We start from the raw sequence: 15,333 nt of genomic DNA on the forward strand, positions 1-15,333 counted from the left end.
TCCGACTAAATGTGTATTAAATTTGAGCTTTTTTAAGTTATAAAGAATTAAAATGAGAACTGCCTGAAATTAGGGGATTAAAATTACCTTTAATCCTATTATTGATAAATGTTTATTACCAATATACATAAAATATGAAATTGAAATTTCCACTGTATTGTTGTTCTTGTGCCACATGGTGTTCAGACGGACAGATTAGCATCAAATTGATTTCTTGGAAGTCAGCTGAGCTGTTGTGGAATTGCTTCATATGTTATGACGTTGACAAATGACAAGTTGATGTCACTAGTGATAAACTGATGACTTTTATGACCTTATTCGTCTCACTATATTTATGACTTTGTAGTTGCTAGTAATCTGTTACCTTTCTGAACTTGAAATCCATTTTTGTTGACATCAGAACTTTGAATTGGTCTAAGATGCTATCTTGGCTCTGTAAGCATAACAAATACGCACTAGGAAATAAGATGGTCAAAATATAAATTTATCTAAACATCAACATAGTCCAACATAATTGTTTGCAATAATTTATATCTAATATATATGTATTAATCACATTATATATTATATTAGCCGTGAAAACTCTGTAGGGAAAATGCTTTCCTACACCTTCAAATTCTTCTAAACGAAAACCGTTCTTCAAGTCGAGATAAGTTCAAATAGCTCCACTTGATTCAAGAAACAGTTTTCAGACAACACAGCATCGCTCTTATTCAGCAAAAATGAATTCCATCTTTTTGCCTTCAGCTTCTCTTGCCTTGATATTCCTCTCTTGTTGTATGCCCTTGTATAAATCCTCCTCCATACCCACCATCACTGGAAATATGACTGATAGAATGGCTTTGGTCACATTCAAGGCTGGTCTAATCACGGATCCACTGCATGTGACCGAATCTTGGAACGACTCAACACATTTTTGCAGTTGGATTGGCATAACTTGCAGCCTCAGGCACCAGAGAGTAGTCAAGCTCGACTTGCATTCCAGCATGCTGGTCGGCACATTGGCACCCTCAATAGGTAATCTCAGTTTTCTTAGAGAGCTCCAACTCTATAACAATGGTTTAACAGGTGAAATCCCCTCAGAGATAGGCAAGTTATCAAGGCTGACAATATTAAGCCTTGAAAACAACTCATTTTCTGGTGAAATTCCCAGAAACATATCAAGGTGCTCGAAACTGATAAAGCTAGGAGTGGGGGGTAACCATCTGGTGGGCTCAATTCCAATGGAATTCCAGTCACTGTCTAATCTTCAGCTTTTTTTCCTCTACCTGAACAACTTGACAGGAGAGTTACCACCTTACCTTGGAAATATTACATCCCTTGTATCAATTTCTGTAGGAGGAAATCAGTTTGTAGGGAATATCCCTGATACTCTTGGTCATCTCAAGAATTTGGAGAATATTGAGCTTGGCCTGAATAGGCTCTCTGGCACTTTTCCTCCATCATTTTTCAACTTATCATCATTGAAATATATTGATATACCAGAGAATCAAATTCATGGGAGCCTTCCATCTGACATATTCGTTGCTCTTCCAAGACTGCAAAAGCTAAACGTAGCGAGAAATCAACTGACTGGAAACATTCCTTCCTCAGTATCAAATGCAACGGAGCTTCTGTTGTTTGCTATAAATATAAATGGATTCAGTGGAGAAGTTCCGTCTTTCAAAGGTTTGCAGAAACTTAAGTGGCTCGCACTCAACAGGAATCAAATTGGACGTGGTTTGAATTTCATGTCATCCTTGCTTAACTGTACCCAGTTACGGCTACTGCATCTGAGTGAAAATAATTTTGAAGGACTTTTACCCAAATTTATAGGCAATTTTTCAAACCTAAGGCGGTTCACCGCTGGAAAGAATCTGCTGCATGGTAACATTCCCTCTGAGATTGGAGATATTACGAACTTGGAGACACTGTATTTGTGGTCAAACCAACTAACAGGTAGTATCCCTAATTCTATTGGAAAACTTCAAAAGCTGAAAATATTGTCCCTGCCGCAGAATATATTATCTGGGAAAATTCCATCTTCTTTTGGGAATCTAACCATGCTTACTGAAATGTACCTGCAAGCAAACTACTTGCAGGGTACAATCCCTTCTGCTCTTGGGAAATGCCAGTCTTTGTTGGCAGTGGATATTTCACATAATAAACTTGGTGGTTCTTTACCCATAGAATTGTTTACCCTTTCTTCTCTATCTGAATTCCTTGACATCTCAAGCAACTCTTTAGTGGGGTCACTTCCTTCAGATGCGAGCAGTCTAGAACATCTAGTTTTACTGAATCTTTCAAACAACAAGTTGTCTGGTGCTATTCCAGACAACTTTGGCAGTTTAATAAGCTTAAGGGAGCTTTACTTGGCGAATAACTCTTTTTATGGAAATATTTCTCCTTCCTTAAGTTCCTTGAAAAGCCTAGAAGTTCTTAATCTTTCACATAATGACTTCACTGGTGAGATTCCTGAGTTCTTGGAAAAGTTGCCATTCTTAAGGAACTTAAACTTGTCTTTCAATGATTTTGAGGGTGAAGTACCAACGGAAGGAGTTTTCCGAAATAGGAGCCAAGTTTCAGTGAATGGCAATCCTAGGCTTTGTGGTGGTTTTCCAGATTTGGAGCTCCCGGTTTGCCCCAAGAGAAAAATATCAAAGAAATCAAGAACATTTCACTCCCTATATCTAATAATTTCAATATGTAGTTTGACTTTGGTGATCATACTGGTTCTGCTGTTTGTGGTTGCTTGCTATCAGAAGCACAAGAAAAACCTCAAACCTTCAGAAAGTTCAGGTATATTTTTCCTTCCAACAATATCTTTCCAGAGTCTGTACAATGCAACTGATGGCTTCTCCGAAGCAAACTTAATTGGTTCCGGGAAGTTCAGCTCTGTGTACAGAGGAATCCTCAATCAAAATGAAACTGTAGTTGCTGTGAAAGTACTCAAACTGCAGGTAGAAGGATCTAGTAAGAGTTTTCTGGCTGAGTGTGAAGCGTTGAGAAAAATTAGGCACCGCAATCTGGTCAAAATTCTAACTTCGTGTTCCAGTTTGGATTTCCAGGGGAATGAATTTAAGGCTCTTGTCTATGCACTTATGGAAAATGGAAGTTTAGAAGATTGGTTGCATCAGGACGAAAAAATAGGTGGACTAGAACAGGGACAGAGGCAGCATTTAACCCTGATACAAAGATTGAACATTGCAATTGATGTGGCAAGTGCACTGGATTATCTTCATCACAACTGTGGAACTCCATTGGTGCACCGTGACATCAAACCGAGCAACATTCTTTTGGATGGTGAATTTGTAGCTCATGTGAGTGACTTTGGCTTGGCCAAGTTTATGCAAGAGGCTACTCAGTCATTGTCTAGCAGCCAATACAACAGTTCTGGGGGAATTAAGGGTACTATTGGATATGCTGCTCCAGGTACTATTTCCTTATAATAAGTAACAGCAAGTCACAAGATATGAGCACCTTATTAGTTATTTCTTCCTCTCTATGTTGAATTCATTAATACAGTTTTGGCTGAATGATGCAGAATATGGTATGGGAAGAGAGTCATCTACTTATGGGGATGTCTACAGCTACGGAATCCTTTTGCTAGAGTTGTTTACAGGAAAAAGTCCCACAGATGATGCTTTCATAAATGGGCTGACTATCCACAGTTTTGCTAAAATGGCAATACCAAAACGTGTTATGGAGATTGTTGATCCGAAACTTGTTTATGATAAAACAACTGATTTCTCTCTACACCAAATTGAGGAGTGCCTTATTTCAGTTTTGCAGATTGGTATTTCGTGTTCCACGGAATTTCCAGGAGAAAGAATGGACATCAGCAGGATCATCAGTCAACTCTACTCAACTAGAAATGCCCTTTTGAGAACTCGACTAGTGTCTCAAAGAGTTGGCTCACTGGATTTCAGATCAGAGTTTTAAATTCTGAAGTTATCCACACCAGGATCACGTATTGTCGTTGCAACTGTCCCATTCCTGTGTTGATCAAAGAATGATTTTCCTCTTCTTGTCAGAAAGAAAAACATTTAGAAGCCAAGATTTTAGTGTTGGAATGAATATTATACAGAAGATGGCCTTTGTTCAGATCGACATGGAGAGTTCACTCGTAAATATTAGGTTAAAAGCTTCGGAATGTGCTCAAACTTGACCTATTTTTATTAGGTTAGTTCAATATTATCCCGACCCCCCCCCCCCTCTTTTTTTTTAAAGGGGACCAGTATTATCCCAACCTCTTATAGTAAATGGTGACATGCTAACAGTTAATCAACAGTTGGAGGACGAAACTTTTAAAAAGAAATGCAACTGAGATACAGATAACTAAACAAAATTCTTTCGGTGCCTTTAATCAATTGAAGAGGAGAAAAACTCGATTGTGGCATTTACAACTGTTGGTGCTATTGGCTTCAAATGCCCACAGAGGACAAGATACACAACAGTCCTCTCATCATTTCTGAACAATAGCTACATGAACACTTTCTCCATAAGTCCTACCAGTTAAAATGCCTAGAAAACTCTGGAAAAAGAAAAAAAAAAAAAAGGAAGGAAATGATCCCTTCATGTCGTATGTTATAAAAGCTCCTTAAAAGTCTGTTTTGCCATATCAAGTGTCCAACCAATGAAACTGTCATAACATCATGGATTCTAGTGCTTGTTCTAGTGATTGAACCAGGGTCCAATCCCACCATTCACATGCCCGTTGCTATGGATTCCAACACCATTTGGGATGAGAGAAGGAGGCAATCCAACAGGCATCGGAAGTGGTGTGGGAGGATACAACCCATGTGTGTGAGGAAAAGTGTGAGGACTTACAAGAGGACTGCCAGCTGGACTTCCTTTACGTTGTTGGATGGCACGTATCTGCCTCAGCCCTTCTTCGTGAATGCGTGATAATGTTTCCAGCTCCTTCATTGATAAAGCATCCAAGCCAACACCATATAGAGGAGCATGCCGTGCCATTTCTTCCTGAAACTGAGCCTCAAGATGATGAATGTATTGCTGGCACAAAAGAGGATGATGTCAGCATCATCATTGAGTAATCCAATCCCATGCAATTTGGATTCCAGCAGCAAATACATGCATGGAACTTTTAGTAAAAAGTCAGAGTCACACAAGCTTGAACAAGGAACAATATCTTTTAAGAATGTCATCGCATATGCAAACACTGAATTAAAGGAAAATTTATGTGAACATTTCGCCATAGTAGCTCAGACTGAACAACATTCAATCGTGCTACATAATCCTATTGGACTTTCAGGCCTTACAAACAATGCAAATGGATCTATTGGTCAGTAAGAGCTCAAGCCAAAGTCAAACAATGTAGATAAAAGTAGTTCATGCCCTAGGTCAGCGGTCAACAGTTAACATATCCAAAAAGGAAGTGAAGTAACAAGTCAAAAACCAATGTGAGCAGATCAGTTCTTGTGGGATGCCATTATCGTGAGCATGTATTTTAGGAAATGGTTTGAAATTTACAAGATAAGTGTTCACACCTATCACCGATTTAATTTCAAAGAATGGAGTTAGCAGGAGTCAAAAAGTTTAGTAGAAAACATGACACTAACAAATGATGTTGCCAGAAAAAAGAAGTGGGGTTAAAGCAAAGACCTCGCAAGCCTGCAATTTGGATTCCATCCCATCAATATATGCCTCACATCGAGCAACTTGTTCCTCCTTTTCACGCTTCTCGCCTTCTGTTTGTCCAACTGTTTGTGTCAGCCGACGAACTTCATCCTCAAGCGATTGACGTATCTCCTCTCGAGTCACATTTTCTGTGGCAAATCTTTTCAACTCTTCATCAAATCTTCTCCGTGCTGCTTCAGCACTCTTTAACCTCTCAGCAAGAGCATTTTTCTCCTTCATTACCCTCTGCAATGTTTACCAACAGTTTTCAGGCACAGCATCATCATGAAAGTAATCATATTTTTCCAATCCCAAAGCTCAAGGAATCACAAGAACATGTAATTAAAGAAAGGAAAAATATACTGGGTCCTAAATTATCAAGCTTGAAACCATGAAATATTGTTAGGCCTGCACCATTGAATATTTCAGCAGGAGTTCACTCTAAAGACCACTTTCCTCTCTTTTCTTTTCCTGCCGGTGACTGTTGGTGGAGGGAAGGGGTTTGGTTCATGGAGATTCTTATCAACTTTTCACAAGTACTTCTGGAAAACACAAGTACAATTACAGACAAACCATATCCAAGAAAATGCAAGGAAAAAGCTTCAAATTTGTAACATAGTGGAGTTTCAAATTTCAATAAAAACATATTTTATTACACCTCCCAAAAATGATAAACCAAGTTATCCTTAAACTTGATTATCAACATCCAAATAGAAGCAATGCCAACTGGTTGATAAGATGTCAAACCTTCAACTCATCACGTTTTCGAGATTTCAACTGGGAGAGTTGTGTTTCTGCTTCATGGAGACGATCTTGAAGAATTTTCTTCTCGGCTTTAAGCTTTGTGATTTCATCATCTCTTTCTGAGCGAACCCACTCAAGTTGATTCTCAACTTCTTGCATCTGCTCCATCAGCTCTTTCCTATCCCGAGCAACGCGATCCATCTCAGCCCTCATTTCAGACTGCCATATCATGCAAGTGTCAACAATAGCAATGATTTACTCGGAGAAGTATTAATAGAGAAATAATTACCTTAAGACGACTATTAGTAGCCTCATATTCACTCAGCTTTTGAGATAAAACAGCTTTTTCTTTAGATGTAGTAGCAATTTCAGCTTTTCTTTCTTCACGGATACGAAGAATCTCATCTTCGCTGGCACACAACTGATGCCAAAGGGCTGCTCGATCAACATTTGCAAGCTCAGCAACCTCCCTCATCATGCTCAGGACTGGTCTTACTATTTCCTGATCCTCACACACTAAGATTGCCAAAATCTCCAAATCTGAATCTATTTCACGACTAGCATCTGCAGTAATTGTAGCACGATCAACAAGCCTCTTCAGCATCCTTAATCTATGAGATTCGTCAGCATACCATTTGAACAAGGTAGTGTAAAGAATCTTTACGAATCCTTTCACCTGTGGATCTCTGGAAACTGCCAATGTTTCGGCAAGACCAAGAACTGAAGTGAAATCATCTTGTTGAGCTCCAAGTTGCTCAATGGCTTCCCCATCCATGGCTACATCAGGCTGTTGAAAATTCTCAGCAACATATTGTGAAGTCAAATTCAATCGTCTAGCAAGGCGTCGTTCCAAGACTACTGCTATAGTCTGAGGAACAAAAGAGCCACGAGCTACAGCTCTCTCAAAAGTTTGGGCAGCTTCAATTGCTAGGCAAGGTATGGATAACATCTCAATTAGAATGTAAATATCAGAAAAGTGGCGACTACTGAAGAATGGATGCTCTTCCCCTGAATGTGATCTTTCAGACATAGCTCCACTTTCACCAAATATGAAAAGCCCACAGTCCGTTGCTGGAAAATTGTCGTCAGAATCGTCATCGCAATCAATATCACGAAGAATAGATTCGGCAGTGTCTGCACAACTATTTACAGTTCGACTTAAATAATCTAACACGCATGACGACACTTCAGGGCCCAAGTTCTTTAGTCTGACCCGAACCGACCTGACCTGCAGTGAAAGACAGACAAAGTTCACTGTATGCTCAAAGGAAACAAGCAGGAAAAAGATATATATATATATATATATTCAGGAACCAAAATGGCCAAGGGTTTGATTCTATCTCATTCTCGCTTACTGCTTCAGGAAGATGTTTGCAATGCAGTGCAGCTTTAAGTACAAAGTCCACCGTCGCTGCAAGAGGTTCACCATTAGAATCATCCAAAAGCTCCAGTGACCGGAAAAGAACACGCTCCCATACTTCACTGCTACACTCCAACTGACTAAGTGCCCCAAAAACCTAGGAAACAAAAGGCTTCTCCAAGATGAGTTACGCTCAGTGGCAACAACAAACTAATATGGAATTCATGTACTCAACAAAATGGCATCTAATGCAGATATCACCTCACTTGTTTCAGCAATCAAATCAACGACATAGAAAGCACTCCCATATTATCTTACCGGAAAACGTAGTGCAGGTTCTGCATCCGGCTTCTGAAGTCTATCTAAAAGAGCGCAAGCAGCAAGCGGATGTTCTGAATGCTCAACTAATTTTGGAACCAAAGCAACAAGGTCTGGTTGTAGATGCTTGGGAGCCTTATCCAATACAAGAGCGATCTTTTGGGCAGACTGAGGTCGCCTTCTTGGTTCTGGACAACCCTCTGGGACAGCTCCATCAAGTGCTCTCAAGGAGTTCACAATCAATCCTAGGAGCTCCTCTGACTGCTCTGGCCACTTAGCCTGAGTTGAAGGTTCTTTTAATCAATTTCTACATTAAACAAGTAAGATGTTTAGTAATCTAGCAACACAGCAACCAAACCTTGGATCGAAGAGCCGGATTTTCATTTGAACCAACTGCAGATGTCTCCGGAGGACATATAGGCTGTCCTGGCACAGTTTTTACATGTAGGTTAATCCCATTTACATCAGAGCTTTGTACAGCAGATGCATTTATACTTTCACTAACGCCCAGCTCTAATCTCTCGTCGACAGAAAGCTGTGTGGAATCTGTCACTCCATTCTCACCATCAGATTCCAATGGACTAAAAGCTCCACTGCCATCTTGGAAAGGTTGGGAGCTAACATTGGAGATATCATCACTAGTAGTCTGCTCCGAGGGTTGGCAACACTCAACCATTATATCCAAAAGTAAATCAATGATTGCTTGTTGCAAAACTTTAACACCCATTAACAAATTCATCAAACTGGGGGAAGATTCATCATTCTTATTGATTTTCTTTCCATCATTACCACTGGATATCTTTGTTGGAAGAAGCAAGCGCTTCACTTTTGCAGGATCATCAAGATAAACACGGAGTCCAGTCAGGAAGCCAGCTATTGCTCCTGCATCCATTAGAAGTTTCTCTCTCAAAGTGACCTGAGGTTGAGAAGGATTGTCTCCATAAGTAAGGTGAAACCCAGCCCTGGATAGAAGATTTCTGAAGATGTCTTCTTCATCCCCACTTAGACCTTCACTATCATCAGAATCGATGAGTTCATCAGGATCAGTTGTCAGGGCGTCTTGATCATCTTCAGAAGCTAGAACCTGGCAAAAAAAGATCAAAAGGGTCACATGAGGTTGGATGCATGAAGTATGGATAAAGTTTCTCTCTCAAAGTGAGAAAGACTCATGAAAATTAGACCTTGGACTTACTCAGATACATGCATATGCGCATCAGACATAATGGCAAAGATCTACTACCAGCTAGCAGCACAAAGATGGGAGGAAAAGAATATTTAACTGCTGAATCTAAGAGCACCCAGTAACACTAAGTCAGCCTATGGTGTCACATGGTAGCAATAGGTATAAGAATTTAAAGATTTAATTGTTCACCCATGGGAGGGGTATAACAAAACCTGCAAATTATTTGGTATTACAGAAGGGTTCCAAAGTTGGACGGGCATTAAAATTGTGTCTGTGGGAGGATGATCAGTTGATACTTCCTAAAATCCTCCCTTCCCCTTCAGTTCCTACCAAACAAGGGCAGCATTCCATCATGTACTCTAAGAAAACTCTATCGAGGCGCTTGACAGAGGAGCAATTTCAAGTCCAAAACCAAGTGTTAATGAAGGAACATAGAAAATTTTAGTCATTATTTGATTGATTAAGAGCAAGTGGCATGCATCTATATGTTATATAAATCCTATTCAGCATAACCCATGGACACTATTTTTGGGGACAACGGGGAGGATTAAGCAGATAGTCAGATTTAAGATGACCTACTGACCTCCAGGTCTGAAAACTCGAACCAAGGGCAGCAGTCCAAGATCTCACAAACAAACACAACTGTATCACGCAGCAAAAAGCCTGCATCAGCTTCCAACATGTCAGATACCTTCATAAACTGAAGGACAGAATTGTTCCACGTCTTTGTACAAATTGAAGACTCCTTCCAAACAGTTTTAGCTGGGTTTTTTTGATTTACAATAGCCATCCTGTACTTGACCCAAAAGTTCTTCTCAGGATCACTCCCAACTGCTTGATCACTCTCCAAGTATATACATATGGTGTCAAAGGACTCATAAACTCCTGCACAACCAAAGAATCGGTGGGGTGAGTTTAGATTAAGTCATCTACCAGAAATCTATATCCGCTACAACAACTTCAATGCTAAAAACACAATCGTTAAAAAGAGCCACCCACCTATTCGAAGCTCACATCCACCAGCTTGGAAGAATTTGCTGAATATTTTTCTAGTTTCCATTATTTCCTTGAAAGACAGGAAGTTTTCCACCTTCCATGTGAATGAACTCCGTTTCCCAGCTTTTTCTAACGGAGAACAGGAACTTCCAGAGTCAGTATCTTGATCAGTGAAGTCCTGCATTATGGATGTTTCTTTCAATATAAGAACCTCCGCGGAGAAGATAACAGTATCCTGGACTAGAAATCCAGAATCCTGATCAAAGAGACTAGTGAGTGTCACAAACTCGCGCCAACCCCAGTCCTTTGCAGCCTTTGAATAACGATTTTGAGATTCCTTCGTGACAGACTTATCCTCCATTCTTTGATTGACAACTGATAAACGATGGCTCACGAAACAACTCCAATCATTGTTAGTATTACGAGAATCTGTAACTTCAAGAAACACGGAAAGGTGGCATGGAGGCTGAGACTGCCCTGATGTCAGGAAAAAAAGGGGGGGGGGGGGGGGGATTCATCAGGTCAGAAGTTGGAAGCAAATCTAAATATGCTCACAACATCTTCGAAGCAACTGAAAAGTAGAACTACTAACCTCAGCAAGCTATATGTTCATTTTGCCAATTGGTTCTTTGCTATATGATCTTATAAATAGATGCTAATCAGTCAAATGCAAGAACCATCAAGAAAGTTGAAATTTATATAATCCCAAATCTTATACTCATATGACAACCCCATTTAGTTATTAAATATATCTCAGGACACAGAGGGAAGCATAAGATTAAGAGTGACAATCCACAAGTTATTCTTCGCAAAAAACAGAGGGAAGCATCAGAATGACTAACCACAAGTTATTCCTAATGAAAGAACAACAGACCTAGATTTGTGATAATATAGTTGATAGACTATTGATTTTATTATGTTAGGTGATTAGGTTACAGTAGTGATTAACAAGTGAGGACGTTAGATAAATGCTTGCTTAACCACTGACTAATTGTGGTTAGATATAACTAGTTTTTATTAAGATGATCATGACTAGCTAAAACCTAATCATCTTAATTATAATAGCCAGCCCTGGTTAGTTTGGATATTAGGATTGATGAGCTCCAGTGGTTTTCTTCTATCCATAAAACATACCCATCAACCATTAGTTGGAAGAGACCTACATGACTCAGCTGAAATAGATGAAGAATTACATGAGAGTACAAGAACAAGGCAAAGTTTCTGGACCGAGAATAAAAAGGTTGAGAAACTATAAGGAAAAGGAAAGAGAACTTAGAAGAAGAGAAAGAGAGGGGGATGACCTAGGTTAGCCACCATCTTGAAATTCCAGGTGCTACTTCATGTTCTTGACTAGGAAGCTAGTCGTTTATATGCTGGTTGATTGTTGAGCAATTCAGTCAGAATTGCAGAGTATTGGTTCAGTCATTCCACGAACTCTATGAACAAGCCGCCTTTTCAATTTCTTAAATGTTAACCTTATTTACATATACTGGTTATTTATCAAAAATCATTTTGGTACCATTCCTGTACTTCAAGTGCTTTCACATCATTAATGCATGAATCATGCACCACTAAGTGTAGTTGGTACATTGACTGGAAATGAAGGAGTGTTAGCAGATGGTAAAGTTTATATATCCAACTCTGAAGAGAGAGTCAGGAGATGGTAACATATATGAATTTGACTCTTTACTGGTAAAGTAAAAATGCTGATTTTATCTACAGCATGTTGTTAACCTGGACCTTGAAGGGGAAATGCCAAATACCTATGTTGAGGCGATTACGGATGTACCAGGGCACACAAGGCAGATGTGTATTGTGCTAGTAGTGACTGCATAAACATTAATTTGGCATGGGTTTTGCAAGTGTAAATCCCATGTTCCATTGGTGGAGTATAGGAATAGTGACTGGATACATATAGAAGGGCCATAAATTAAAGCTGGCAACTATGATAATTTTCAGATGATTCACATTTGAGTACAAAAAATGAACTAATACTTATTAGAAATGATGGAGTCTGTTTCATCAATAGTTCCTGCATGCCTTTCTCCAGGCATCTTGATACCTTCTCTATCAGTTTGCTAGTACATATGCTAGAATATGACCATTTCTTGCCAACAACATGTTTTAGAATCTTCTATGGTGTTGTCAAACTCACTCCTCTCCTTACAGCTCAAAGAGCGATAAAGCCAGCACAGGAAGACCAGAAGAGTCCAATCTCTTAAACCCCAGGTACGGAGCTTTAGAACCCTTTGGCACCCTTTCTGGTCCTTATGCACATAGCTAGATATAATCCATACTATGCAAGGATATTACTTTGTTTTGAACAGTTAGCGACTGATTGGTGATTAGAGAAAGAACTACCGTACCAAAGGATGTATGTGGTACTTTGTTTCGCAAAATGTGGAGTGTATTCTTAAATTTCTTACCAACCCCTAGTTGTTTTATTCTGGTTATATTAGATCAGTGGTGGATGATACAACAGTATATAATAATTCCTCTTAAAGCTTCAATAAGGATGGTTAGCAGAGATAAAATAGACTAATGAAATCTTTCATACTTTCTTGATCCATCCAGTCACACACAGTGGAAAGGCTGTCCCAAGAAGTATAAACAAATATCAGAAAGCATTTATCAACTCTGAAATAAGGCAACAAATGGCAAGACAGGAACTCGTGTACCCCAGTTATGTTCCCCTAAACTTTAATAACAAGCACAAAATAAGATGTTAATACAATTTGCATGTTCTCCTACTAAAGTTATATAAAATACCTCTGGGGTAAACAATAAGGCGACAATCCCGATTCCCAATCTGAAATCGCCTACTTTTGATGCAAAGTCCAGTGATCTTTCTCTTTTTCAAGAGATCCTTCAAGCGTGTAAAATTCTCAATTCTCCATGAAAACTTCCCCATATGCCCATCAGACTTCCTCACATTCCCCCCATTCCTCACGCCAATCAAAGTACCACTCTTTGAGAAACTGCTCAACTCCTTAATAACATGGAAAGACGTGCTAAAAACTGCAGTGTCTTCCACCAAGAACCCTGACTCTGGCCCCATAAAATCCGCCATTTTCATGTAATCATTCCATCCCAAACTTGTGTTGTCCCCACTCTTATTGTCTGCAGCAAACCGGCCATAACTATCCCGATGCACGTGATTCAACCCACCACCCAGCTTGTGATTCAACACGGACATCCTAAACAGACACCAGCAACTCCTATCTGATATCAATGAGTTCTTCTCAGTGTCCTTACTCTCCAAGCACATGGACAAATACTCCACGCCATTCACCACACTCTGATACACACTAATCCGCAAATTACACTCTCCAGCAGGAAAGACTGGGCTCATTATTTTCTGTGTCTTGATCATCTCCTTAAACAGGCTAAAGTTATGCACTTTCCAAGTGAACTTCCCACTCAAAACATCCCCAACCACAGGCCCGATTACCCCTCCACCACCCATAGTAGACACATTATTAGCCTGCACATCATAATTATCGCGCGAGAAAGAGAAGGACTCATGGAGTATCAATATATCTGCTGTGATAAGTATGCAATCATTTGAGGAATGCAAGAATCCGACCTTAGGGTCCAATACAGAATTAAGTGAGGCAAAATCACACCAGCCGTGGGACTTCTTCTTGGATGAAAATCGATGCCAGCTGTCTCGGTGCACGGATTTCGAAGCGTCGGATAAATTTTCAATGGCAAGACGATAGCTGGCGAAACAATCCCACTTAGAAGAAGCTGTATTTCGAGGGTCCATGATTTGTAGGTAAATGGAAACGTATCCGGGGAGCGCTTGGGAGTCGCCCTTGGGGTAAATTAGCAAACGGCAATCGAAACCCCCGACTTCGAAATACTTACTCCAAAGTGCGCGCGATTTGATTTTTGGGAAATTAGCAATGGTCCATTTGCATAGGGCGGAGTAGTCACCACGGCGTTCAACCACAACAGACTCGGAGGCGGTGGTGGTGGCGAGGGAGGCAGCGGAAGAGGCGTCTCGAGATGGATCCTCGACGGGCATGGAGGGCTTCTCGGAAGTGCGAGTGAAGGAGGGGGGAGGGATGGGAGAGGAGGGAGTGGAAGGGGAGGCGGCATCGGAGGAGGAGACGGCGGTGTCGTTGTGATGAGGATGGTGGGGATGGTGTTTCATGGTATGATGATGATGAGGATGATGATGTGATGAGAGGGATGGATGGATGATTAGGTTTTGTTGATTACTTGTATTTATTTGAAGAATATATCTCTGGCTGGGTTATCAGGTTTTCTTGATTCATTCCATCAAGAGAGAGAGAGAAGAAGAGAGATGATGTGGGTAAGAGAGTGAGGGAGAGAGGGTATTGTAAATTGTAATTGGTAGTAGACAGAGACAAAAGGAGTAGCAGCAGTAGTAGTAGACAGAGAGAGTAGTATAAGTAATAATACGCTATTGCATTTGCTCCTCTCCACTCTCCTCTCCTTCCTCCTTCCACAACAAGGCTTCACGTGCATCATACTTAAGCTGGGCCTGCGCACATTCCACTACTCTCTCTCCCTTTCTATTTTCTAACTTTCTTCTTCACAAAATTTTAATGATAATACTATTAGTTAATAATAATAATTAGTGTAATCTATATTTCAAAATATATATACTTAAATCCTTTTCTTTATCAAAATCTCTTTTCAAATTAAGAATTAGTTACACTTCCACCTTCTAAAAATATAATATTATATTTTTTAAATAATATTTTACACCCTTCTAACAACTTTTCACTTACAACAAACCCTATTTCGTTATAGTTTAGACATAAATACCGACATTAGCAAAAAATATATATAAATTTTTAATTTTACCCCTCATTCAAAATTTCTCTGATAATATTTTAATATTCGTAAGAAGATAAATATAATATATATATAAAATCAAAAAGACATAATTATAGTAAAAAATATTATTCCTAAATTAATAAAAATTAGTCATTTACTAATGAAAAAATTATTCACTTTTGTACATTTTTTTACTTCCTGTATATGAGGTAGAGTATACATCATTGTTGCATCTATTTCTTGAAGAATTATATCAAATATTTGGACAGACATTTTCAATAAATTAACACCAACCCTTATA

At 39.5% G+C, this 15,333-nt stretch overlaps 2 protein-coding genes across 2 annotated transcripts; one reads left to right on the forward strand and one right to left on the reverse strand.

Moving 5' to 3' along the window:
- Positions 1 to 516: 516 nt before the first annotated feature.
- Positions 517 to 4,194, forward strand: LOC105173768 (uncharacterized). Its single transcript, XM_011096018.3, has 2 exons — positions 517 to 3,411; positions 3,524 to 4,194. Exons 1-2 carry the CDS (start codon positions 723 to 725, stop codon positions 3,919 to 3,921), a joined length of 3,087 nt encoding a protein of 1,028 aa, XP_011094320.2. The 5' UTR covers positions 517 to 722; the 3' UTR covers positions 3,922 to 4,194.
- Positions 4,195 to 4,318: 124 nt separating this feature from the next.
- Positions 4,319 to 14,649, reverse strand: LOC105174623 (uncharacterized). The gene is made up of 10 exons (XM_011097160.3): positions 12,990 to 14,649; positions 10,224 to 10,697; positions 9,808 to 10,109; positions 8,400 to 9,125; positions 8,042 to 8,320; positions 7,719 to 7,880; positions 6,653 to 7,591; positions 6,367 to 6,582; positions 5,605 to 5,865; positions 4,319 to 4,995 (listed from the first exon to the last, which is right to left on the reverse strand). The coding sequence occupies exons 1-10, from the start codon at positions 14,377 to 14,379 to the stop codon at positions 4,654 to 4,656; spliced, it is 5,091 nt and encodes a 1,696-aa protein (XP_011095462.1). The 5' UTR covers positions 14,380 to 14,649; the 3' UTR covers positions 4,319 to 4,653.
- Positions 14,650 to 15,333: the final 684 nt, after the last annotated feature.

The sequence above is a fragment of the Sesamum indicum genome, linkage group LG1, assembly GCF_026168435.1.
Source record: "Sesamum indicum cultivar Baizhima isolate 11 linkage group LG1, ASM2616843v1, whole genome shotgun sequence".
Classification (NCBI taxonomy): Eukaryota; Viridiplantae; Streptophyta; class Magnoliopsida; order Lamiales; family Pedaliaceae; genus Sesamum; species Sesamum indicum.